Source organism: Colletotrichum costaricense (assembly GCF_030867565.1).
Source record: "Colletotrichum costaricense strain IMI 309622 chromosome Unknown Scaffold_20.1, whole genome shotgun sequence".
NCBI classification, from domain to species: Eukaryota; Fungi; Ascomycota; class Sordariomycetes; order Glomerellales; family Glomerellaceae; genus Colletotrichum; species Colletotrichum costaricense.
The window spans coordinates 259222-285696 of NW_026848249.1; the positions used below are offsets into that span (position 1 = coordinate 259222).

The window sequence follows — 26475 nt, forward strand, 5'->3', positions numbered from 1 at the left end:
GATGGCTTGTATTATTTGCTGTTGAGAGCAGCAGATAACAAAGAACAGATGTGAAGGAGAAGGCCGGGAGAAAAAAATCAATGATTTCACGCAGCAGATAATTCAATTGATGCTCTCGATAGTCAAAGCTTCAGAGCTCCATTGGAAGACTGAGTTACCTTCTGCCTCCTGTACTTATATTCTTCCTTTGTCATGAACGGTGAGGCATAATTCTTCAACACTACTGAGAAACCTTGCAAATGGGGTCTCCAAGCCAGCTAGCCGGCGTCCGTAATGAGAAATACGGGAAGCGGCATTGGCCGAATGATTTCTTGAAGGCTCAATAGAGTTTCGATTTAATCTCGGGTGAGTATTCCTGGTGCTCGGCGGCTCCGGCATACCACGGTCCTATAATTGAGTTTCGGTGACCCTGCAATGCGGCTTTCGACATCCCGGGTCCCACAGCCGGGCCGCATTCTCACCGCTATCTTTCTACATCACTATAAGATCCTTCTTGACACCCCAAGTGCTCGAATGTAGCCGTGAAATATTTTGTCACATCATCGCCAAACAATTCGTAAACCGGTAAGTCACTCTATATCCAACGAAACCTGGCTATAGTTCGTATGACGAACGAACGGCTTCACATATTCCTCGGGGTGTGTATCACAATTCTCCTAGTTTCCTGAGGCCTGAAAGAAAAGACGGTAAAAGCCGTCAATCTAGAATCAGCGATTCGCGTGGTTTTTTAATCATGTGATGTCGCCTATCCAAGAGAATTCTATGAGATCTGGACAGCTCGGCAGAAGGGAATCGGAAGACTGTCTGCAGTGTTCGCTCGGAGACCAGCCACTACCATTACCCGGAAAACATACTATAGGGTTTCTCTATAATGTATTATTCCACATCTGAGTGCAATAGCTTATGGGTGACAAATATAGTCAAATAGAATGAAGCCTTAAGTTTCGGGCGATTCCCCGTAGAGCTACTCGACCATCCATTCGGGTGTCATCTTCTTTGCAATATCACGAGAACACTGCACTCCATCATCGTCAACGTACACCGTTGCTTCTCTGAGACCGAGGTCTGTGAGATGATCTTGGACGTCCTTCTTGGACGTCCTTCTTCGTCATCTCGCTCCTCGCGACAACAGCCTCAAATCTCTTTCCGAACTCTTTCACCTGATACCCGCGTTCAATCTCATCGTCTTTGAATGGTGGGAACCCAGAAGCAAACTTCTGAGAAGTGGCTTACATAAGTGAACCGAATCTTCAGGGGTGACCTCCATAAAAGGTTTAGACGGGTCGTAGAAGTAGCTCGTTAATCCAACAATGCAAGCCTTGGGCTCGTCGTGGATTCTACGACTAGTATCCAAAAGCCTCATAAGATTCTCGGACTCTTTTGCTGAGCTGAATCTCAAAGTGCGATACCTAGCAGCTATTGAAGCAACCAAGTCAGACGCCGATAGAACAACGTAGATAGTCCACCGAGACTGAGACAGAGGAACCGGGAGGCGATCGATGTAAAACAACTACCCATATCCAGGGTCGAAAGAAAGTGTGATCAAAATCCTTTGTTGGAAGTTTGCATTGTGGTGTGCGAAGCATTCCAAAGCGTGTAAAAAGAGCGCCGCGTTTCGCAACTTTCGATTCTCGACGCGATTTACATTTTGTAATGTTTGAAAACGGCGTCTTAAACATATTTGAGAACGTTGCTCCCACATGTTTTCGATCTGGATCAGCCCCATGCTCGAGAAGCTTAGAAATCAATGGGCTACTCATGAACGGGGTATTTCTTTAAGACAGCGATGAACCTCTCAGGCCGAAACGCCTTTCTGCACGAGTAGTGATGTGTCAGGCCTCGCCGGTTAAGGGATAGCTTAAGGGGCATTAGGAGGAGGAGGACCAAGCAACAAAGGAGCAGCTCAGACATATATAGAGCGCTGAGAGTACACCTCGAGGGAAGGGCAGATTTCAGTAATTCATCTTCTAGACCCTAACAGCAGTTGGCCTCTGTGAGCTTCTTCCCTGTGTCATACACCTATTGACATAATGCTTTTCACTCCCTTGTTGTCGTCTACATTAATTTCAAGTATTTCATGCCTAGCCCTTAAACGATGTTCGCAATTCTAGCTTCATGTCCTGAGCTGTGTCTTCTACCGATTCGTCACCCGCACCACTAATAAATGATAATTCATCATTCTGCGTCATCTTTTCGTCAGGTGGGAGCGTGGGAAGTACCTTTAGGGAAAGGTTTTGCAAGTTCATGTCCTATAGAGTAGTGAGACCCTGTGATATCTGAAGTACTATTCTTTGGAATAGACTTTTCACGGATATAGATTGTAGGGCTTACGTTATAAACCTCAGCCAAGATGTAGTGACAGCGAAGAAATGCTGGGTCGGGCAGGTTCTCGTCACCATTGTGCGCACTAAACTGAACTGTGGGAGGCAGGATTCTTCTGAGATAGAACCGTTCGGCGGAACCAAACCATTGGATGGCATATTGATTCTAAGTCAGTTAGACACATAGATGTTTCGAATTGCAGCTCATTAAGGAACTTACTTGGACGCCTGTGGACTTGAAAGCCACCTTCAGCTTTCTAAATTGTTTATGCAGCGTGTCCATCAACGTCATAACATTTGGAAGCTGGTTTATGCTTTCAGAAGCAATTGCTCCTTGAAGGTCGGTGAAATATCGATGATACGCGAGCCAAATTGTGGCAATATTCACCGTCTACAGCATAGTGTAAGCATTCTGGTCACCCCATTTGTACAGGGATACTTACTTGGATATAACTACCGTTGGTAGTGGAGAGAGAGTAAGGAATGCAATGTGCACAATTAGTGCTGCATATCTTTCCCTGAGAAGGCTCCTCCCATGTATCAGACCAGTATTGGCTGACCATGCACTTCCCGCCGTCCCTCTTTAGACACTCGTTTCTCAGTGTCGCATCTCTCGGTACTGTTTCAACTTCGTGCAGAATGCTTTGTATCTCAGTCTGGGTGTCTTCATCCACCGGTTGGGAGATGAGTCCCTTTGCTCTTCCACGAGCGAGCACTGTTAGGTCAGTTATTAATTTGAACACGTATCATGTAGATGATTTGTTACTCACTAGGCTTAAGCAGCGCGTCGATTAAATGGTTTCTGAGAGCACGGAGGTTGTCTGGCTCATTTTGGTATAAACAAACCTCCGCCGCAAGAGTGGTGAGGCCGTTTCCCTCGAGCCGACGTAAGAAAATCTTCAACACGTGGCTGGTATCGTCGGACGGATCGCTTGGGACGTATGCATCGCAAGTGTCAAGCGCTACTGTTACTCCTAGTCGAGCCACCGAGTCGTCTCCGAGAGTTGAAAGCCTTTCCTCTATCAGGGCTCCATCAAGCTCGGGATGTTCTGAGACTGACATCGTGAATGACGACTGCTTTCCCTTAGACTGGATGGTTCCAAATGTGTCTGTCGTTGAAAAGAATTTCAGGAGGCTACGTCGACTGATGACGTCGGCACATAGTTACGTACCTCTCATGGGTGCAGAACCAGCAAGGTGCGCAACTTTTCGAGGTTCTCTCACCAGGAAGGTGCGCAACTTCTCGAGGTTCTCTCACCAGGAAGGTGCGCAACTTCTCGAGGTTCTCTCACCAGGAAGGTGCGCAACTTCTCCAGGTTCTCGAACTTAGCTGAAACTTTGACAAACTTATCATAGCCTGATTATCGAGATGCGCAAATTTCGACATTTTGAACGGTACACAGGTTGTGTATGATCCCTAGGAGTCTCAATACGCCGTCTTCGGGGCTCACTTCATCCATACCATCTAAATTGAAACATATGGGACGATTGTAGTGCTGAATGGTGTTGAAGAAGAGCGTTTAGAGTTCCTTGGCAGTCCAATCTGTCCCAGAGTCCTTCCGTCCAGATGCTGAAATACTGCTCATAGATCAGTCCAGAGCCGTCAAGTCATCTGTAAGAAGTTGATGCAGCAGCGAGCAGAACGTTCCCCTGATGCTCTGATGCATGAGGTTTCCAGGTCGCCAGAAAAAGGTGTGACACTATAGACACGCCAAGGCACCACACTTCGAGAGCGCTTCTAGTCCGCAAGTCGGTTATGATATATCTCATCAGCGTAGATTTCCCCAAGCCGGGTTTTCCACTGGACAAAAAGATTGGGCTAACAGATTTGAGCCAGTTGATGGAAGAGATCCGGTGATTACTCGAATCCTGGGCCACGGAAGTGCGCTTCGTGGCCTCATCAGCGGTCCCGTCAGGGGCATCATCTTGAGAATCTTCAATTCTCTTGGAGCGTTTGGCCCCTGTGTCTTTATTTCCTGGTACGCTACTCGAATCTTCGAGAGATCCCATGCCGTCTGCAAATATCCATTGGTAGGTACCTCCACATGGTTCGACCACGTGGCTCTGGCGTTTGTTCATGTCCGGGAATTTGAATCTCCCAAGGAAACGTCGACGTTTTTCATCTCGATCTCTATTTAGAATCAACGCTGCGATATCAGCAGAGTGTTTCTGGTCCGAGTCCCGGATGTTTGATCAAGTCTCGTAGATTGCTGTCGCAGCAACATCAGATCAAGGTGCATGGCGTCGGTCTTTTGGCTGTTCAAGTTAGCTGACTACGTGGCCGACGGGGATTTCAGGCTCCACGGTCTTACCAAATTCGCGCAAGAAGGCCGCTCTGCATTAATCTCTAGGCGTCATTGAGCTTCCTCTCCAAGTTATTGAGTCGTCTCTTTCGCCAGTTTGCCTTGGGGGCCACTTTGATTGTGGCAGCAAGATTCCCCTTCTTTTTGTGGCCGAGAATGAAAGCATTCTCCTCTGCCAAATCTCTCGCAACGGCTTAGCACTTTTTCGCGATTTCCAGCAATTGGTCTTCTTGCTTGGTCGGGAGCTGTGGAACTTCCAGAGCCTGAATATGCGCTGCAAGTTGAGCGAGTTCCTTTGCGTTCACCTCGAGGGCATCGTCGACGGTAGCATCTCGGTAGACTTGTTTAATTAGGCTGGCTGTGTCTCGACCGAGGCTGATGACTTGGAAAATGTTGCCTGCCACGCCGAGGGCTTCAAGACCTGACATGTTGGCGGTGATCTAGCGGAATTCCTCGGGCCAGACTAGGCGATCTGTGCGTCTGACTGAGCTTTGGGATAGTCAGATGACGTTGTCAGGACGGCGAAGAGAGAGATAAAGGAGACGAGGCAGAAAGTCTGTCATCACAACTAAGCGGAGGGGTAGATGCTGCCCTTTTGTGTAGCCTGCATGAAACAGCCGCACTCGGTGGTACAAGCCACCAGATTGGTGACAACCAGATATGAGGTAGCGAATTATGAATGAATGGGATCCCTCGCGGGTTGCCTAATGCCTAAGACACATTAGGGACCAAGCATTAAGCTGAATCAAAGTGGTAACTACCCAGCTCGCTCTGGTCCGCTCAACACAATTCTGCCTTGCTCGTCTTCACCGTCATCAAGAAAAGCATGTGCACTAGTGGATTATCGAAAGATGGATATATGAGTTGGCTCATTGCCGCTCAGTAAGGTAGTTAAATCATTTCAACGTTCCTGTGTCTCATTGAACGCTTGTGCAGAAACTTGAAAATAGTGAACTTCGGTTGCTGATACGAAGTCTGTCTTCAGATTCCGCACTGCAAATACTGAGAGACATATCAATTCAAATACAAGGACAGACATCTTTCGATATCTACACAATAAGAAAAGATTTTTGAAATACCAAAGCCAATGGGATATTTAACATCACCGCACGGCAATCGGCATAACTTTCTCGCATAGACGTTGAGAAAGTTTCAGCATAAACCAGATGAAGATGAGTGCGGCGAAGAGCAACTTTTGATGATGACGTACTACTGGTATTCTATAAGAATGCCGACTTGGTCGCTACATCTTTTTCAAGTATTCAAGAGCACCAAGCTGCGTCTCGGGAATAAGTTCCTGCCAGCAAGATCTCTGTTGCAAGTGACTTCAGACTAGAAAGTAATCCTCAAGCAGGGTTACAGTGACAACGTATAATATCAGCTGGGGGGAAATATGGGAATACTCAAGCCATGAATACCAACTTACTTCGAGACTGTACCCAACAACGGTGTGCCGAGCGAGAAGTGATGCTTCAAGTATTAGCTGTACACTCACACGCCATGTAACCTCATCCAAACCCATTCATCCGTTCCATCTCCATTCAACCAAACCAGCCCTTGAAAAATCAACATCGCTAGCTAAATCGCCATAAACACATCACCGCATCCCCATTGTCATCACCATCAGGCTCAAAAAGGAAGATGCCAAGATCCCTCCAAGCCCTTGCATCTTTCGCCACTTTTAACCGACGACTACCGGCAGTAAAACGGGAGCCGGGGAACGGACCCGAACCAGAAGTGTTGGGTAAACACGGCAAGGTAAAGCAGTTAGACCAAAAAGCGCCACCCGACAAATAAAAGCTGCAGGTGAGCCGATTCAGGAAAGTCAAGCTCGCTGTTGGCATCGTCATTGAGCTGCAGTGTCACTGAGAGCACTTACGGCAGGGCCTCTTGGAAGGTGTCACGGGATCGCAGAGGATGCACGCAGATCGGTTAGTTCAATTGGCAACTCCTCTGATCTTCACATTTCTGCGACAAGTAGATTGAGTAAGACCGGACTACTCTAAGTATTGATTGGGAACTGATTTACAGAAAATTGGTTATTCTAGCTCCTGAGAGTGGCGGGAAAGAATCTGCACCGGACACTAACAAACACCAACCCCGCAATCGAGAATCGACCATGACAGAAGCGTGTTGCTAGCCCGACGGCCACACAAAGGGAGCTTCTGTAGTGTCAAACCCTCGCCTGGGACTTGGAAGTCGGTGCATACTCGCGCGTGACCTGATTCTTTGTAGATAATGCTCGTGCTGGCGAGGCTGTGTAAAAAGGAGAGAAGCACCGCACAACACCGGTCCAACCACTCGGTTTGCCCACTTGCCCGCATGTCGATTGTGGAACCTGAGAAATCCTTAACGGGGAACTTTGCAGCCATCGAGTGCCCAAAAGCTTTCTGCGGCTCTGAGGCGAAAGCACGGCCATTGAATGGTAGCAAAAGAATCGGGTGGCTGATCCTTCGACCTGTGCGCTTCTAGCTGGCAGGTGACAAGCCACGAGGGAATTCGATTGGCTTGATGCTTAATAGCTCAGTTCTTCTGCAATTGAGCACCTCAACTTGGCGCGCTGCGGCGCTTTCATGGCGGCTACCCCAGATCTGCATTGTCTCAATGATCGAACCAGTCATCACGACAAAGAGAACCTCAACCCCGCGAGTAGAGAGACGGTGAAGTTGGAGGATGGGTGGGATTGGCGGGAGGCAAAGGTTAGATACCATAGCGGCACTTGGATGGAGGGCTACGTAGCGGTGCGGCACTGCGGAAGGCCAACGGAGCCGGCCGCCGGTCGAGATCAGTCCATACCAAAGGTGTTAGTCAAAAGCTCCCATTAGTCGGCAGGTTGGTGACAGGTCAGTGACGACGACGACAAGTTCCGAGGTTCGATGGCGGTGGTGCCGGACAGGGGTCGAGCTCGGACCTGGGCACAGCTGCACCTGACTACCACGCTAGAATCCGGTGGTTTGGATCCATTTACACTGCCTATCGGTCGTTAGCTTTGGCAACCAAGAGGACGGGCATTTGGAATGGGGGAAGAGGCAACGATCGTGCGTGCACGGCGCCAGCATCATCAGTCAACACCAAAGACGCGGGTCGGCGTTGCCACTCAAGGGCCCTGCGACTCACGTGTCCCGAGAACTCGGGATGGGCTGGGAATGGCCTGGTTGCTGGGATGGACGTGCAGCGTACCGCAGCCTGTGCTTTTCTTGTGTTCATGACGGCCCCGTGCGAGCAAAACAGCGGATGAACCTCAGGCCTGGATCGAGACACCACGTGACGAACATCGTGTGAGGTTCACGGTTCACGGTTCACGGTTCGGGCTGTGTTGGCAAGTCTTCAGCAGAGATCTTGGGGGTAATTTTTCCTTGGAAGTGCCCACCAGGGGTAGCAGGGGTGTTTAATGATAGGTTCTCCGCAGTGGAGAGAGAATCTGGACCTTCGTGGTTTTGCTGGAGAGAAAAATCCTTCCGAGCGGAGACCGACACCGTGCCCGCGTCCGGAGACCCCGTGGAGTGACAGAGTTTGCGGTGCGGTGACAATCAGTCGGTCTATTGGTACCGGTCTGGCGGTTTGTACGCTTCTTCGTATCTGTAGTTCAAGTTCGAGACGAACGGTGCGTCAGAGATCAGGCGGCCGGCGAAAACGCGGTCGTTTTACCAGTTTCCCACGGGGAAGAACAAAGAGGAGCCCTGGAGAAGAAGCACGAGGGCGGTGGGCTGGGGAAAAGAATCGAGACCAAGCCCAAACTCGGCCGGAAGCCGAGGCGATGAAGCACTGAAGCAGGCAGGGCAAGGCGACGCGCCAGTGTTGACAGGCCGCTGTCGTGATTTCGGGCATGGTTGAATGGGGCCGTCATCAAAGACGGGCCGATATCACGGCCGTGACAGGTAAAAGTAAGCACCTGGGTACGGAGGCCGACCAGGGATGGCTCGGAAGGCACCCACTGGCGAACAGGCGCCGGGGGGGGGGGGGGGGAGCCCAAGTCTGGAGCGCCGGGGATGGAAAACTTGTTGGTCATTCGGACTTTGGGCCCTCTTAACAGCAACGCGCGCTGACTCGGGTGGGGTGGTGGTACGACGTGACTCTTTCGATTATAGGCGGTGACTTCGTAAGGACGGCTGTTGTGTACGGCTCATTGAACGAGGAGCGCGAAGCCCCGAAAGCACCCGCGGAATCAGACGAGCAAGCGCGCGATCTGGCGGAAGCAACGTCGTGATTGGGTACCGGCTTCGTGAAGCTGGAGATATGGGGTTGCTTGGAGACCCCGATATCTCCAGGCGGAGAGAAAGAGAGACAGACGGCGTCTGAAAGTGCATGTGAGGCGATCCACAACGGACAGGAACTCGGCCAAACTGGACACCAAGACGAAGTGTCTGCCATAGTAGACTCCGAATAGGGAGATCTATAGGTAGTTAGCGCATCGAGTACCACCGAGCATTGTCCCATTTGGGGCCGGGGCCGGGGGATTGGAGGAGAGATGATGGGGAAACTTGGGGGAAGGAAAAAAATAAGTTGGATGGGAATGGGGAGAAGTTGGGGGAGGGCGTGAAAGTGCGGGATGAAGATGGGATGGATTGAATGGGGTTGCATCCATCTCATGCAGTCCGGATAGCGAGATGCAGCAGCTAGCAAAGCTACTGTAGTTGTAGGTTTTGGCGAGGTTGAATGGCCCGAATAGCTTCAAATAACCGTCTAAGCCAGTTCGATTGTAGGTGTTGAAGCCTGAAGATGGCTTAGTTGAACCGAGAACAGTCAAGCGAGCTTCACACAAAAGCGTCGAGAGCTCTATCGTAAGGCGTTGTAGCTTGTGGTATCCACGGATAGGGAGAGACGTGTTGGAGGGCTGCAGGAGAGCATGCGGGAGAGCCCTTGGGGCTCCAACGTTGCGGCTTGAACTAGGGTCGCCCTTAGGATCGGAATCCATACCTACTTGTTCGTACAGCGAGCGTACCGGCCGACATGTGCCCATCCCATCACGAACGAATGACCTGGCGGATGTCGGCGGCTGAAGAGACATGGCGCTGAGCCAGATGATCCGTCGAACGACGACAGTGGAGATGTTTGGCCAGGGAGCGGCAAGGGAAGAAAAGCCACACGGGCGCCTCGTGTCTCGATTGCTGACAGTTAGAGACCGCAATGCTGCCGTGATGTCTGAGTCCAGCCGCAGATTCACCACCCAATCTCAGCGCATCGCATCGTGTCGCAAAGCATCGCCAGTCACGGGGGGGGGGGCCTGTCGCAGAGGCACAGTTACCTAAGGTAGGTAGTAGAGAAGGGCGCGCCAGAGTCGGACGCAGGCCGCCTGCGTGAACGAATTAGTGATGCATCATCCAATTGCCTGACTGAAAGACGCGCCGACGTGGAAGGCTGCGAGCAAGTCAAGGCAAGACATTGGCAATTCCTTACGAAGACTTTCTTCCTTCTCGGAAGGATGACGGGGCAACAGGGACCGGGGGGTTCTGGGCGTGTCATGTTTTGGGATTGACATCTGGGCGAATCGGAGGGAGGAACCGGTGGCTCACCAGACCAAGACTTAAAAGGAAGGGCCTGAGTCTTGACACCTGGGGGAAGATGTGGGAAGGAAGGGAGGCGGCGGAGCCAATGAACGCCACAAAAAAGTGGCCGGGGAAGATACTTCGGTACTTTTCCGGTACGTACTCTGGAGATTACTGTGGAGCGACAATCTGGCACCAACTGGCAAGAACTAAGGATTGGACCTGCCCTCAGGACGGCGCTGAACGCTTGTTGCCTGCCTCTTCGGCGCTTCTATGGCGCTTTCCCCAAGTCCCTATGCCAAAAGTCTCCAGTCTACTTCTCCACGGGGGCACCTTTTTTCAATGGAATTATGGAATTATGGGAATTCCTTACTTTTAATCGTTGGGCCATGGCTGTGACAGGCCCACTGCGTCTTATTCCCACGGGACAGGTTCATGTCGGATAAAGAATACCCCTCGGGGACCCCACCAAACGCGGGTGAGAGTAACCCGAATGAAGATAATCGGGAGTTTTAGGGGGAGAAAACTCTGACACTCTTGTTCTGTAGGCCATTTGTTGGTGAAAATTCTGAAATTGCATGAAGCGATCGTGAGATTCAGGAGGTCATCAAACGTAAGCAGGTAACTGCATCTCCAAATTAGTCCACATACAGTCAAACACTCATACCAAAATCATGTCAAACGGCGACGATGACTTGGCCAGGACCACTAGGCAAGAAAAGGAGAAGGCATGTCATCACTGGACCACGGCCACCGGGCGCTTGGCCAGAAACGGGCGCATTTCATCAAGTCTGCCGTTGTCTACCTAGGTAGGAGTCTAGGACTAATACGTACTGCATGCCTGGCCCATGTTCGTCGTCGCCGCTTTCCTTCCCTTCCGCGTTCCCCTCCCTGCGGCGTGGATGAGTAGTGCCGTGTCGATGACATTCTTGGGCGTCCTCAACTCTGGAAACTCTGGAGTCTGCAGAGAGAGACGCGCCTTGGTATGCAGATTATCGCTGCATGAGCTCGGGGCCAAGCTCGGCACGTTCTGACTTGGCGCACAGCTGGCCCCCTCCCCCGCCGTAGTCCTGCGCCGGCCATGGCCCACCCATGGGGGAGGCAAAGGCAAAGTGTCACGCATTTCTAGATTCCAAGACCTCTCCAAGACGGGGTTGCGTGCGGGCGGTTCGTCTATTCGGCGCTTGTTGCGATGCAAGCGATGAAAGCATATCGAACTACTCTTGTCAGGATCGTCAAATGACCTCGAAACGACCGGTCCGACTACGTGACACTTTCCTCGTTTAGACTTTGGGGATTCCAGCGCATCGTTTTCGGTGTGCAGGGTGTCAGGTAGGTAGGTAGGTCTTCAATTAGACATCTTGCACCCTCGTGAGATTGCAACCAAAGACAGACGCGCCGAGTCGCGACTTGGAATCTCTTGCTGCAGCCTACCAGAAGTTCAGAACCATCCACCAACACACAGCGGCAGAGACCACCCGTTCGTCTGGTCCGTTTGCTTGATCTCCAGTTGACAGATTCTTTGTCAGACCCGAGAGCCCGAGCCGAAGGGTCGAGACCGGACCCAGATCAGCAGAGCCCCAGTGCTTTTTTCTTCGAATTTTCATCGACCTGTTCCAACACGAGCCGAACACCGGGTGAAAATAGCAGTAAACGGATGGAACACGAACAGAGAAAAATCGTGTCGTGTCCCGTGCCCACGCTCTTCTCCGGCGCAGCGCAAAAGACCTGAACTGCCAGAACAAACAGCAGAGCCGGGAGCGGTCAAGGGTCTGGATCGAGCCTAGCGTCGATTCATCAGTAAAAAAAGGATGACCAAGTCTCCAGGGCCCCGCCCCGCAAAACGCCACGCGACGGCGAGACAACGGCGAAATCCATTTCCCCAGCTTTTTTTTTTTCCCTCTTGGTCTCTTTTCTGCTTGGGGCATTTTGGGGGGGGGGGCCTCGGTGCTTGGGAAAGAACCCCCGTGACCCGGTGGCTGCGCTCTCCATGTTGGGCACGAAAGGGGGTCCCCAGGGGGCCAGACAGCTGAAGACTGGAGTCCCCGGGCCAGTGTGGTCTCCCCCAGTTATTGTTCCCCAGTGGCTAATTTTCACGTCCAATTCCAATAATCGTGTGTGCTAATAGCCTACCTGGGGGAAGGGAAATGTCTTGCCCCTTTGACTTGTCATCCCCTCTGGCTCTCAGTTTTCCAAATGTTTTAGTGCTTGTAGTGGACTGCCGGTCATCGCGCGCCACTGACGAGTCAATCTGTCCACCAAGGTAGTGGGCATCGGCCGCTAAACTACTCTTTCCTCTCCTGCTGCGAACCTGGCTAGTGAGGCCGTGTTCAGTCCAGATCCGCCTGGAACTGATGATCTGATGGTTTTGGTCCACCTGGAGTCATTGAATTCTTACCAAGTGGATGATCATGCTTCTGCTCGGGTTCCAATTCTTTTCGGTTCATGTACCTTTTCTACGTGCTACAGGAGCATTGAGTACCTTACATTTGCATTCTTTTTGCTAGGGAGTCGCTCGTTCCTTCCCGCCCGTCTAGCATATCTCATTGTCACTCGTCGACTGCCGTGGCAGGTGCTCCCCTCTAGCCGACGGAAGTCCTAAAAGTCAATGGCAATTGGGGAAGGGCCTTTTCAACCACGGCGTCCTTGTTTCCCCAAATGTTCGCTCCCACATTGGCAAGAAATTGAATGCCCAAACAAACAGACCACAAATTAAGGTGACATGCACCTCGAGCTCTGCATCCTCATCCTCGTACCTGAAGAGCAAGTACGACCGCAATGCTGAATGGCACCTTGAGGTAGCTATCGTCAGGCGAGTGAAGAACCTACCTAACCAAGAAATGGAATGGAAAGAAGGAATAAAAGTACCTTCCAGCCCAAGGACCATTGTGTGAGACGGGAGGTACCTCCCACATCGCGCGCTAACCTGGACGGGGAGCAGTTCCTTCCATGTACCCTTGGTGCCTTGTACCTCTCCTGGTCTCCCATCTGTCTGTCTCTCTCTCTTTCTCATGACTGTTTGGCTGCCACCCCCGTCGTCCTTCCCTCCTTCCCCGTGGCCTGCCCGCCCCGCGGCCCCTTCCCAACTCGTCGGGAGTCCCCTTCCCACCCCCCCTCGTACGCCGTACCTTCTTCTTAGTCTTCCACCCCTCCCCTTCCCCCTCGGCCTCCACGCCTGCCCAAAAGTTATCGGCCCTATTAAGCATGAGCTAGCAGGAGCTTCAATATGGGGACGGCTAACCAACGGGGCTAACCCAATGGAAACTCGTTCTCGATGAACTGTGACCTGCAGACCCTCGGAATGGGGAGATGAAGCACCACACACACTCACACATACACAACACTCCTCTTCACCACGTCCATACGACATAGGCATAGGCATACCTAAGCGTAGTAAGGTCTTCATCGACAACACGGCAGCCTGCTCTGCTCTGTTTGAGTCTGACTGACCCATACGCATCGGCCTGGCCTGTCGTCTCATTCTCATTCCCCATTCCAGACCCAAGTCTTGGTGTCACACCCCCCTCCCCTAGTAAGGTATCTCCAATTCCCCCCCAGTTCTCAGTCCCCAGTCCATCAGTCGGTACTACCACACACACCCCCATGCCAGACAGGCGGACTGACACGGACGCAGCTGCGTAGCATTACCTTTCCCTTTGCACCTTCTTGGACGTGACACCAAGACTGATAAAAGGTCCTCGTCTCGCCCTCACTTTCTCACTTGTTCCCCTCCGTTCCTCACGAGCTTCCTCGCCAACAACTCTCCCGACAAGCTTCCTCTCGTCCTCCCCTTTCCCATACAATCAGCTCGGATCATCGCCAAGCTCCCGAGGCGAACAACAACAGCAACAACCTCCACAATGGAGAAAGAAACCGGCGTTACGCGCGAGCCCGTCCAGGGCCTCGCCGTCACCGACAATGTCGACCAGATCGAGGCTCCCGTCACATGGAAGGCCTACCTGATCTGCGCCTTTGCCTCCTTTGGAGGTATCTTCTTCGGATACGACTCCGGTTACATCAACGGTGTCCTGGGTTCCATCAACTTCATCGAGGCCGTCGAGGGCAAGGGTGCCACCGCCATTGGCGAATCTGACACCTCCCTCATCGTCTCTATTCTTTCCTGCGGTACTTTCTTCGGTGCTCTCATTGCTGGTGACGTTGCCGACTGGATGGGACGCAAGTGGACTGTCATTCTCGGTTGCTTTATCTACATGATCGGTGTCGTCATTCAGATGATCACTGGTGTCGGTTCCTCCCCTCTCGCTCCCATCGTTACCGGTCGTCTCATTGCTGGTATCGGTGTGGGTTTCGAGTCCGCCGTTGTCATTCTGTACATGTCTGAGATTGTAAGCTTTTCACATTGGCGCCCTCACGAATCCCCAGAGTATTCCACTAACACAGTTCCATAGTCTCCCAAGAAGGTTCGTGGCGCTCTCGTCGCCGGATACCAATTCTGCATCACCATCGGTCTTCTCCTGGCTGCTTGCGTCGTCTACGGCACCAAGGACCGCACCGACACTGGCGCCTACCGCATCCCCATCGCCATTCAGTTCCCTTGGGCTCTGATCCTTGGTGGTGGTCTCATGCTCTTCCCTGACTCTCCCAGATACTTCGTCAAGAAGGGCAGACTCGCCGATGCCGCCGCCTCCCTTTCCAAGCTTCGCGGCCAGCCCGAGAACTCTGAGTACATCCAGGTCGAGCTTGCTGAGATCGTCGCCAACGAGGAGTACGAGCGCCAGCTCATCCCTTCTGCCACTTGGTTCGGCTCATGGGCCAACTGCTTCAGCGGTTCCGTCTTCAAGGCCAACTCCAACCTGCGCAAGACCATTCTCGGTACTTCCCTCCAGATGATGCAGCAGTGGACCGGTGTCAACTTTATCTTCTACTACTCGACTCCTTTCCTCCAGTCCACCGGTGCCATTAGCAACACCTTCTTGATCTCCCTGGTCTTCACCCTCGTCAACGTCTGCTCCACTCCCTTGTCCTTCTGGACTGTTGAGCGTTTCGGTCGCCGCACCATTCTTCTCTGGGGTGCCGCTGGTATGACCATCTGCCAGTTCCTCGTTGCCATCATTGGTGTTACGGTCGGTTTCAACCACACCCACCCGGACCCCAGCGATGCCACCAAGAGCATCGCCAACAACATTCCCGCTGTCAACGCCCAGATCGCCTTCATCGCCATCTTCATCTTCTGGTTTGCCTCTACGTGGGGACCCGGTGCCTGGATTCTCATTGGTGAGGTCTTCCCTCTGCCCATCCGCTCCCGCGGTGTTGCTCTGTCCACTGCCTCCAACTGGCTCTGGAACACCATCATTGCCGTCATCACCCCCTACATGGTCGGTGAGAAGCGTGGCAACCTCAAGTCCTCTGTCTTCTTCGTCTGGGGTGGTCTCTGCACCTGCGCCCTGGTCTACACCTACTTCCTGGTTCCCGAGACCAAGGGTTTGTCCCTGGAGCAGGTTGACAAGATGATGGAGGAGACCACTCCCCGCACTTCCGCCAAGTGGAAGCCCCATGAGACCTTCGCCTCCCAGGTCGCCCGCAACGGCGTCCTTGACAAGGTCCACGTCGACAACATTGAGCGTCGCACTTCCAACGTCTAAGTGCGCGTCTATCTAATGTCCATTTTCACTTTTATCTATACCCCTAGTATATTACCCGTCTTACCGGGTGAATAACCTGGGAGGCATCTCTGAAGTTGGGTCCAATTTGGACACATCTTAACAACTTGTAATGCGAAATGTTGATGTGGAATGCATGGCGCGTGGGGGATAACATAGTCGTCACGATTGTGACTAGTTTACACTACCGCTCAAAGATAACTGTTAATACAACTAAAAAAGTTGAATACGATACTCGCCGCATTTGTTATTCAAGTGATTATGCTTGGCAGTCTGAGTTCTTTCCAGCGGAGTACCCTTGGAGAGTAATGGAAACAACAAAACATTGGAATAAGATGACAAGTGCATTCATTGTTCATGCACCCTGCTGGGTAATTTTTCCGGCACCATCTGTGGCACTACGTCGGGTTGAGGCTTCGGCAAATCGTGGTCTTGCCTGAACTGGGGCAAGTTGAGCGGGTCTCGGATCTCTTGGCTGCATTCTACAGGAACGGGGCTCCCGAACTGCAAGCTACTGTGTAACACTTAGGGGTACTAGGACACTTTTCGAGGTTCGCGAACACCATGAAGAGATTGTGCGGGTGATGTCATGACTCCTTGGACGTTTATAATTGAAGTGGATTGGAAAGTATCTTTGGGTGCAGCTACATGCGTGCTTCATGTGGGTTGCTGAAAGGTAAACCTCCAAGTTGGTCACGAACCTTTCGCGTGGGAACGCTTCATATGGCTGTTACATGAGAAGGTGGAATGGCTGGCTCTGGTTTCCATAAATACTTAGATTTCGATTGCTCTGGATATTGACCAACCAGGTCCACTGGTTTTTGTTGGGTTCGGCTGCCCTTCTCCGCCTCCCCACAGGCGAGTTCAGGTCTGTCACTGGTATTTGTTTTTTTTTTTATTCTGCCTTTGCTGGCTGCTCGGGCGATTCTCGATGTCGTTTACACAGTATTAATACACAGTATCAATGGATACCTGTCACTGGTATACCTAACTAGTAATCACGCCACAACGTCTAAGTAAGCTTGCAGTGGTAGTGGTGAGTACCTTTCAGGTCTCGGCGAATATTCGTACTTGATTTCTTCTCCAAGGCGGAAGGAGGGAGCTTCTCCTTAGGACGTATGTCTAGTAATTGGGAGATGGATGATTCTCAATTGGCTGTCAATGAGCGTGCCTGTCATGCGTTCTGCGTGCGTGCTACCTCAAGGTCTACCCCGAGGGATGCGTATCATACAGTAGTTAACGCAGTAGAGAGTGGGTTGGCCAGCCCGGAGTTACTTCTTCGACACATTTTTGCCAGCCTCGGCTATTGTGCGGCATTGTATTGCTCGAATCAATCTCCTATAACTTTCTATTAGGACCGGAAGTGTGCTGACCACTCATCTTCTGGGCACGGCACTACACAACATCGTCATCATTCCTCGAAGGACGTAACGGATAGACGTGTGATTCGAACGCCCAGTACCCTTCATGCAGAAGGAGAAGCCTTCTACGTACCTACATGTGGGTTAAACTCGAGCGCCATGCGGCGCCCAAGGTCCCTCATACCGCCACCCCGTAGCCCGCCTTGTGCTGCACCCTGTGAAAGAGCCGCTGGAGCGTCTCCCGCATGCGCTCGAGATCACGCGCCTCTCTACCCCATCGCCTCAGAACCCTCAGCGCAAGCCGCACGAGAGACTTCCAGTTCGATGGCGGCTCTACAGGATGGTTCCCTGCCGCGACGACCGCGAGGACCATGACGGCGCAGGAGAATGCGCGGCGGGCGACGAACCAGCTTCCGCCGTGGCGGTGGTGGTGCGCCGTTTTGACGATCATGGCGGCGCAGGTGTCGACGGCTTTTTGAGCGAGGTGGATCACGCGCGGGTTCGTCAGGTGCTGCTGGCTCTGGTCGTGTTGGCCACGGCCCTGGGTTCCGTGGAGGGCGCAGTAGAGGAGCGGGCGGAGGGTTGATTCGCGCCATCCTTGGAAGCGACCTTGGAGATAGAATGCGAGTTCGTTTTCTGGGTAGTCGTGTTCGGTAAATTGGATCAGGGGTGGAAGATGAGAGTGTCTGGGAGACGTGTAAGTTGGGCATTCGGCTGGCGTGGTTGCTGTGCTGAATTCCTCGGAAATTTATTCGCGCTGCTTTGAGGTCCGCCAAGACTGGGGAAATCAAGTGGAGGACTCGGTTTGGAGGCACAAGAAAGTAGTCCGCATGGATAACATGGGAAGCCGGGGCAGAAGTAACTGACAATTGCGAAATTTCCTTTTCAAACTCATCGTATTGTCGGACTAATAAATCCTCGTTCCTCAGCCAGTAGGCCTCGCCTTTTCGGTATAACACGGACATGGTGTTTTTGATCGTCCGCCGGAGGGAGATCTCGGCGAGGTAGTAAAGCCAACTGCGTTCTTCTTCCAGGCGTTGTTGAGAGTCTGAGAATGGGGACCAGGCGTAGTCTGAGGGATTCGTGGGTGTCTCGTTGACGCTGATGGTGCACACCGTTGCCGTGGAGAGTGTTGAAGGAGGCGCAGGGAAGGAGTCTGGGTAGGTGAAGTCCTCTAGGCCGCTTGGTCGGAGACCCAAAGTCGGGAGGATCTCACTACTTTCGTCAGTGGAAAGACGCCCACTATACGGTGACAGAGAAAAGGTGAAGGTTACTCACTTCTCAGCCTTGAAGCAAGACCAAAACAGTCGTTGCTCCAGGGGCTGTGTCGGCTCTTCCCGTCCACTGGGCCCCCTCCATGGCCGTCGTCCTCGCCGGAGCAAGTGAGCTTGCAGTCGTGTCGAGGCTTGCTGGATGTAGAAGCAGGCTCGTAGTGGCCGAAGGCGGCACTTTTCGTACATGGAGGCCAGGAACAGACATTGTATGTCAATGATGGAGGGACCTAGAAGGCCGATGCGTTTGGATGCTGCGAGGTAGTACGCCTCCGCGATGCCGCAGTCCTGTGGTTCAAGTATTGGCGGGAGAGGAGTCTCTGATACGTCGATTTGGGTCATGGATGCGGTTTCTTGCGGTGGGATCCAGGGAGTTGTTAGACTTGCCAAGGCGCAGGCGAGGAGCTGTTGGTTGTGATCAGTTGCTAGGGGCGTTGAAGGGGTGAATTGAGGGCTCTTACTACAAGACAGGATGGAGCATCCCACTTGATGCCGTACTCAGTTGCTTGTTTGGCGTAGGCTATTAGTTCGTTGCTCTCGAGGATCGGGTTACGGGGGTGAACATGTGTGAGAAACTTCCGGCAAAGGGGGACGAAAGCATCTTCTTGGATACCTGATCCGTTGACCGTTGAGGAACTGCTGGGCTGATTTAGACCATTATCGGCCATGTCGGTGCCGAATTCCAGGACGAAGGATTCTATTCGTGCGTCGTCCTCTGGTACGATGCCTTCGAAGATAGGCCACCGGAGCATAGACTCGCAGCGGAGGGCCGAGTACAGCGTGCGGGTAGCTTCTTCGCGGTGCTGGTCATGATCTTCCATGAAGTAACCATGAGGTTCACTGTTTTCCCCAAGCTGATGAACCTGGGTCCCACCTATTTGATGGGTTTCCGCCTGAGGTACCTCAGCTTCCACCAACGCCGGCTGGTCTTTCGAGAGGCTTCTTGTTCTCTGTAGCAAGTGTTTAATCTCATCTAGTCTTTCCAAGATGACTGAACTAGCGATGCCTTCATCTTGAGCCTGGGCAGCACTGGCTGCCATCTCTCTTCCTTCTTCATCTTCCCCTTCGTCGCCGTACACGCAGGTCGCATGGTGATGTCGACAGAACCCGCACACGGGATGGACGTTGTCGCATTTCGTCTTGCGAAGACGGCAGAACTGGCACGCTGTTGCTGCGCGTTTTCTTCGCGTGAGATGGGTTGCTGTTTGCGTTACACGTCGTTTCTTGCTTGGTGGACCGGCTCCGGTTGAGATCGGTGGAGGTAGACTTTCCACTTCTGGTGATGCTGATTGTGATGAAGAAGCTGCAGATGCAGCTATCGCTGTGGACGACGTGCGACGTTGGCGTGTGCGCTGCGAGATTGCGTTGTCGTTGCTAATAAGATCAGGAACGCGCATGATTGTGTGCGTCAGTTTCAGGCCGGTAGGGATCCGGGTCAGTGGCGGATGGTCCGGGGAAAGTACCTTCGGGTACGGGTGCTTGCCTGAGGGCGTGGTGGACGTTCCGGATTCTGGTCCTCCGAGTGGAGAACCGAGGGACGGAGGAAAGAGGGGCCCATCAATCACGACATCGGCACCCCAAGTCCCCTCCTCAATTCGCGTCCCCATTGTTCGGCCCCAATTTCTTAACTCTTATTTCCGCGGCCATTTTGTCCATTCCTAAGATGGCGATTTTTTGCACTCGATACGGTGGGACCCGCTTCCCGGGTCCGGGACGCGACGACATAAGCAATGCATATTCGGGCCAATACCGATTCGATGGTGTCCAATCAGCGGTTATGTGAACCGGATTGACCTGCCTCACTGAGCATAGCACAGCTATCATTTGTAAAGTGAAGGGTCTGATGTAAGACGTTTGCTCACCATGGCGTACATGGTGTCACAAGACGAAAGTCCCTTACACAGCTGCGAGGCTTGAAATACTGGGCTGATTCGCATTCTCTGTGAATGTCCTGGAAGTTGGACTGAGTCGACCGCAATATATCCCCAAAACCCGACTGTATGGCGACTAACACCAGTTGTCCTTTGGGCAGCGATGATCAATTCGGCCCTCGCATTGACTACAACTGCCGCCACTTTGACTTCACTCTCCTTTTTGAAGATGCCATCTTTCACATTCTCCCTTCGGCAGTGTTTCTCCTGCTCATTCCATTTCGAATATTTTCCATTGCACGGACACCGGTGAAAGTAGCCACTTACAGACTTGCCTTGTGCAAATTGGTGGGCCTCGACTTGAAGAACTCCCTTCATCCATTTCAAAGATACTAACACTGATATAGGCTCTCTTGAGCATCTTAACTGTGCTTCATCTCAATTTCGTCATAATCAACATCAGGTCATTAGCCCCCCGCGCGACAGCTTCACTGGCAGCGGGAATTCTCAACTTCATAGCCGTTTTCGCAGCTACCTTTCACTCGTTCCTCGAAGACCAACGCTCCACTCGCCCATCCGACTTGCTCATACTCTACTTCTCAGCCTCTGCCATACTCTCACTACCGCGCCTCAGAACTCTATGGCTCATCTCCATTGCCGGAGCGTCCAGAGGTCTCTGGACTGCCATTATCATTCTCACGATCCTAGTCGTTCCCTTGGAGTCCATCGGCAAGAAGCGATTCTTGCGAACAGAGTACCGAGCTCTTACGAAAGAGGAAGAAACTGGCTTCTGGGGCCGCAGCTTCTTCACCTGGCTTATGCCTTTCTTCCGTCTCGGCTACTCGCGGGTCATTCACATCCGGGATATGCCGGAAGTCGACAAAGACCTAGCTGGAGATAGAGCAGGGGCAAGCCTCGAGGCCGCGTGGTCGAAGCGCAAAGGGCAGAAATACCACCCTTTGATCCGCTCTGGCTTTTACGCATATCGCGGGACTCTCTTCGCCGGCGTCATAACGCGTCTCTTTCTCACCGCGTTCACGTTTTGCCAGCCATTCCTCATCACGGCGACAGTGAAATTCATGCAGACGCCCAAGACGCCACAGTCCGAGAGATATGGGCAAGCACTTGTCGGGGCATATGTTCTCACGTATCTCGGTCTAGCGGTCTCCCGAGCTGCATTTTCCCGCCACCAGTTCCGCTTTACGACAATGCTTCGAGCAGGGCTGATGTCCATGATATTCAGACAGACTGTCTCTCTTAAAGCAGATGACTTGAAAGATAGTGCTGCGGTTACTTTGATGGGCACAGATATCGAACGCATCGTACTCACGTTCAACAACTTTCATCAGATTTGGGCTGCCGTTCTGGAAGTTGGCATCGCAATATTTCTCCTGCAACGTCAAATAGCGTCTGCATCTGTAGTACCAGTCGTCATTTCTATCGGTAGGTTGTCCACGAACTGCACTCTGCTCCGCTATGCTAATGGAGATGTCACAAGTCTGCGCTTTTGGCGTCATCCCGGTCTCTAAGACCATTGGAAGGGCACAAACGGCCTGGATTGAACGTTTGCAGAAGAGAGTGGCAGTCACAGCCTCAATGCTGGGAGATATGAAGTCGATCAAAATGCTGGGTCTCTCAGGCGTGTTGTCAACCACTATCACAGAGCTGCGACGTGTTGAGTTAAGGACGTCTGAGAAATTTCGCAAATTAGTACTCTCTCAGATCCTTGTTTGTAAGTTCATCAGTGTTAATTGATCTCTTATTTCAAAGCTAACCTTTTCGCAGCAAATCTTCCTGTCGAATTTGCGCCTTTCGCAACATTTGTCATCTACAGTATAATCGCAGTCATCACCAAAGATCAAACATTGACGACAACGAATGCCTTCACCGCTCTGTCTTTAATCGGCCTCTTAACAGAACCACTTTTGCTATTTTGCCAATTCGTGCCTAATATTGTACAGGGGGTGGCTTGCTTCAAGCGCATCGAGATATTTTGCCTCAAAGCACACGAAGGATCACTGGGGGAACACCTCACACTCCCAGCGCGCTCTTCAGTCACCACTTTGAACAGGACAAGCATCGAGCTCGCGGACCATTTGACGCAAAAGTCGTCGGAAGGAATAATAGCCTCGTTCTGTAACGCAAAGATCTCGTGGTCGCCTGATTCAGACATAGTCTTTAAAGACCTATCCTTGACGATAAAGAGAGGCATCACCATGGTCGTAGGCCCTGTTGGATGCGGAAAGTCTTGCCTTATGGAGAGTATCCTCGGAGAGACATCACATAGTGCCGGGACCAGAGAGCGCATGGCTCACGGTATCGCCTACTGCGCGCAGACTCCGTGGATGATGAACGACACCGTGAGAAGGAACATCACTGGTGGCCTCCATCATGATCCGAAATGGTTCGACCAAGTTTTGTGGCTTTGCTCCTTGACTGACGATGTCAAGAATATGCCTGGAGGAGAGTTGTACAACATTGGCAGCAACGGTGTCGGCTTGAGCGGAGGGCAACGACAGCGTGTGGTGAGTTGGAAACCCCTTCCTTTCGAAAGGCAAAAGTATGGCTATGTCTGACGTTCTCGCAAGGCACTCGCTCGCGCGGTCTACTCCAGACACCGAGTTGTAGTCCTCGATGACGTCTTCAGCGGCCTTGATTCCAAAAGTGTCAGCCAGATTTCAAGCCGTCTCTTCAGCAAGGATGGTCACTTCCGCCGGAACGAGATCTCCATCATTCTTGCGACTCACACCAGTAAGACTGCCCACGGGGAGAAGTTGACAGCAACTCGGAAGTTTTCAGCTAACGGCACACAGGTGCGCTCATTCGACATGCAGATGAATTAATCGTTCTCGCCGATGGTGAAGTCCTTAGTCAGGGCCCATATGAACAGGTTGTTGCTAGCTCACCTGAATTAATCACAAAATCGAGATTAGAAGATGACAATAATCTTCAGAGGGGTGAAGAGTCAGAGCAAGCTGAGGAGGCTGTGAAACCCACACAAATCCAGAGGACCCTGGATGCCGAGGAAGACAGACTGCGCCAAAACGGTTCTTGGTCAGTTTACAAATACTACTTCGAGCGAGCTGGTTGGGTAGTAGTTGGCTCGTTCGTCTTCGCCACTTTCACCGAGGCATTTTGCAGCGGGTTTACAAGTAAGTCCTCAGGGAATCATACTAATTGCTCCTATCGCTCTGACATGCGTCTTAGATATCTGGTTTCAATGGTGGGTAGAAGCCAACGAAAAACGGCCAAATGACAACCTCGGCATGTATCTTGGGGTTTATGCCCTTCTATTCGCGATGGCATGCATTGGACTTTCCGTGGAATGCTGGTAAGACCTTGAGAGACCTTGATTTCTAAGGCTCAGTGCCGCTGACCATTGCTGGCAGGCTCCTCTTCATACGGATCATCAGCGCGACAGCCATGAGCCTACATGGTGATTTACTGCACACAAGCTTAAGGTAACGCGAGAACCGACCCCAATTTGCTATCGCATGTGCTAACACTATCTAAGAGCACCTCTTAGCTTTTTTCAGTCCAATGATACAGGTTCAATCACCAACAGGTATGTGTGCCTTATAGCGACGTTTTACTTTGTAGCTAAGCGTGAGTTTGACCTCTTCATAATCTAGATTCAGCCAGGATCTTAATCTGGTTGATGTGACTCTTCCATCCAATGCCATTAACTTTGCCTCGAGTAAGTTTCCTCTCTTCAACACCTTTCTAGCTACTCTTTTGCTGAGCTAACTCTTTCAAAGATGCTTGCGCTTGCATCGTGAAGCTCATAATACTATGTGTCATGGGCAAGTACTTGGCGACATCCGTGCCTCTTCTAGTAGGTGTGCTCTTCTTCGTTCAACGATACTATCTCCGCACCTCTCGCCAGGTCCGTCTCCTCGACATCGAAGCCAAGGCTCCAATCTACACCCACTTTCTTGAAACACTCAAGGGTGTTGCCACTATTCGTGCCTATCAATGGGAAGAGAACTTTGAGGAGCAGGCGACAAAACTCCTGAATACGTCACAGAAACCCCACTACATGCTAGCCTGTATACAACAATGGCTCGCGCTCGTTTTGGATCTCATTGTCGGGGCTCTGGCTCTCATCATAGTCAGCATGGCAACTTCCATTACCGATAAGTTTTCTCCTGGAGCAATTGGTGTTTCCATGGTCTTGGTCCTGGGGTTCAACAATTCTCTTGCGACAACAATCAAGAACTGGACTGCTCTGGAAACTTCAATCGGTGCTGTGGCCAGAATAAGAGAGTTTGCACAGACAACGCCTTCCGAGGAGCGTGAGCTGGGAAGCTCCGGTGTCCCTCCTGAAAGGTGGCCAATGCAAGGTCGCATCGCCTTTGAGAGCGTCACTGCGAGATACACAAAAGACGGAGATGCAACTCTGAAGAACTTGTCACTTTCAATATCATCCGGCCAGAAGATTGCAGTCTGCGGACCATCAGGCAGCGGCAAGACCTCCTTTGTTCTCTCACTTCTTCAGATGATTGAAGTTACCGAAGGAAAGATTTCTATCGACGGCATTGATCTCGAAGGTCTGGAGAGAGCGGGAGTACGTTCACGAATCAACGTCATACCTCAGGAGCCATTCTTCATCCCGGGCAGCGTCCGGTTCAACTTAGATCCACACTCCCGCGAAAGTAGTGAGACGATCAAAACAGCGCTCGATAAAGTTGGCCTCCTGGGCAAGATCGCTATGGCAGGTGGTCTGGACAGCGAACTAGATGCCGATGGGTTCTCTGTAGGGGAAAAACAACTTCTAGCTTTGACGCGCGCCCTCGTTGAAAGGAGCCAAATTTTGATCTTGGATGAAGCTACAAGCAGGTATAGATTTTCCCCCAACACTCGCATACCATCCATCAACTAACATTGGTTCAGCGTCGACCAAGACACGGAAGACAAGATGCAGCGAATTATCGAGGAAGAGTTCTTAGAGCAGACTGTAATCTCTGTCATACACCGTCTGAGATTCATCGAAAAGTATGACCGGGTACTCCTCTTGAAACAGGGAGAGGTCGTGGAGTGGGATTCCCCCGATACCTTGCTCGCGACTGATTCCGAGTTCAAGAAGCTATTAACAGCTACGCAAACTCTGCATTGAGAAACAAGTAATAGAATAGGGGCATCGTAGAGATACTAGGCAATTTCAGAAGTTGGTTCAGGGGGGCAATCTGCAGTGGACTTGAAATTCCACCTATGTTAACCTTGACTTAGCGGTACAATCTGAGGTACTACCAAGACGAGCGGCAGGAAGGCAACAGCCGGCTGATCCATGCTCCGTCCCGTAATGGTCGGATAAGTTGCGGGTCAACATGGTGCGGGGTACGTCGGTGGTTGATGACGGTGCTTAGGACCAGCGACGGAAAGTTGAATGTTCAGGGACAAATCATACATGGCGAAAGACACTTAGAACTCTCAATTACTATCAAGCAACGAAATCCAATCTACTCGTGAGCAAATCCAAGTCTTCATAGAAACCCCCCTGGACATGGCACGGAAGATTCGATTAGGAATTATCACACCTTCTTCTACTACTAGCCTTGAACCTCTCACACAAGCCATCATCTCCGGGCTTCCGGATGTCACAGTTCACTTTTCTCGTTTTCGAGTCCTGAAGATCAGCCTAGATGACGATGGGCTTGACCAGTTTCAGACCGACAACTTGATCTCAGCCGCGCAGCTTTTGGCCGATGCTGAGGTTGACATGATCGGTTGGAGTGGTACTTCGTCGGGTTGGCTGGGGTTTGAAGCCGATAAAAATTTGTGTGCAGATATCACTGCGGCAACAGGAATTCCCGCGACGACTTCTGTTCTCGCGCTGAACAAGGCCTTGCAAAAGTTTGACGTCAAAGATCTTGGCTTGGTCACTCCTTACACAGATGATGTCCAGGAAGCCATCATTCGGAACTATTCACGTGTCGGAGTGAGTTGCCAGAAAGAACGACATCTAGACCTTACGATGAACTCGTCTTTTGGTCGCGTCGACGAAACTACGTTAGACGGTCTCGTGAGCGCTGTGGCGGCTCAAAGACCAGAAGCAATGGCAATATTCTGCACAAATCTGAGAGCAGCTCAGAGGGTGGCTTTTTGGGAGGATAGGCATGACATCCTCATACTTGATACCGTTATCACAGTCATTTGGGATATGTTGCAAGAATCCAAGGTTGACATGAAACCCTTGGGTGATTGGGGAAAATTGTTCTCAAAGTAGTAAAGACCAGTGACT

The 26475-nt window shown here is 51.7% G+C and overlaps 6 protein-coding genes across 6 annotated transcripts; 3 read left to right on the forward strand and 3 right to left on the reverse strand.

Moving 5' to 3' along the window:
- Nucleotides 1-2081: 2081 nt before the first annotated feature.
- On the reverse strand, nucleotides 2082-3383 carry CCOS01_14245 (uncharacterized protein; the record flags this gene model as incomplete). Its single annotated transcript, XM_060462389.1, has 5 exons — nucleotides 2082-2249; nucleotides 2332-2487; nucleotides 2542-2712; nucleotides 2765-3036; nucleotides 3092-3383. 5 exons carry the CDS (start codon nucleotides 3381-3383, stop codon nucleotides 2082-2084), a joined length of 1059 nt encoding a protein of 352 aa, XP_060306874.1.
- Nucleotides 3384-3841: 458 nt separating this feature from the next.
- CCOS01_14246 (uncharacterized protein) lies at nucleotides 3842-5052 on the reverse strand (the record flags this gene model as incomplete). The annotated part of the gene is made up of 2 exons (XM_060462390.1): nucleotides 3842-3899; nucleotides 4826-5052. 2 exons carry the CDS (start codon nucleotides 5050-5052, stop codon nucleotides 3842-3844), a joined length of 285 nt encoding a protein of 94 aa, XP_060306875.1.
- Nucleotides 5053-8450: 3398 nt separating this feature from the next.
- On the forward strand, nucleotides 8451-8831 carry CCOS01_14247 (uncharacterized protein; the record flags this gene model as incomplete). The annotated part of the gene is made up of 2 exons (XM_060462391.1): nucleotides 8451-8502; nucleotides 8713-8831. The coding sequence occupies 2 exons, from the start codon at nucleotides 8451-8453 to the stop codon at nucleotides 8829-8831; spliced, it is 171 nt and encodes a 56-aa protein (XP_060306876.1).
- Nucleotides 8832-13970: 5139 nt separating this feature from the next.
- On the forward strand, nucleotides 13971-15713 carry CCOS01_14248 (uncharacterized protein; the record flags this gene model as incomplete). The annotated part of the gene is made up of 2 exons (XM_060462392.1): nucleotides 13971-14456; nucleotides 14520-15713. The coding sequence occupies 2 exons, from the start codon at nucleotides 13971-13973 to the stop codon at nucleotides 15711-15713; spliced, it is 1680 nt and encodes a 559-aa protein (XP_060306877.1).
- A 1557-nt stretch (nucleotides 15714-17270) lies between these two features.
- Nucleotides 17271-19970, reverse strand: CCOS01_14249 (uncharacterized protein; the record flags this gene model as incomplete). The annotated part of the gene is made up of 4 exons (XM_060462393.1): nucleotides 17271-17778; nucleotides 17960-18307; nucleotides 18371-18768; nucleotides 18825-19970. The coding sequence occupies 4 exons, from the start codon at nucleotides 19968-19970 to the stop codon at nucleotides 17271-17273; spliced, it is 2400 nt and encodes a 799-aa protein (XP_060306878.1).
- A 393-nt stretch (nucleotides 19971-20363) lies between these two features.
- Nucleotides 20364-26460, forward strand: CCOS01_14250 (ABC transporter; the record flags this gene model as incomplete). The annotated part of the gene is made up of 13 exons (XM_060462394.1): nucleotides 20364-20582; nucleotides 20642-21677; nucleotides 21733-21966; nucleotides 22020-22759; nucleotides 22823-22985; nucleotides 23048-23386; nucleotides 23442-23565; nucleotides 23624-23695; nucleotides 23749-23799; nucleotides 23867-23931; nucleotides 23993-25073; nucleotides 25128-25191; nucleotides 25660-26460. The coding sequence occupies 13 exons, from the start codon at nucleotides 20364-20366 to the stop codon at nucleotides 26458-26460; spliced, it is 4989 nt and encodes a 1662-aa protein (XP_060306879.1).
- Nucleotides 26461-26475: the final 15 nt, after the last annotated feature.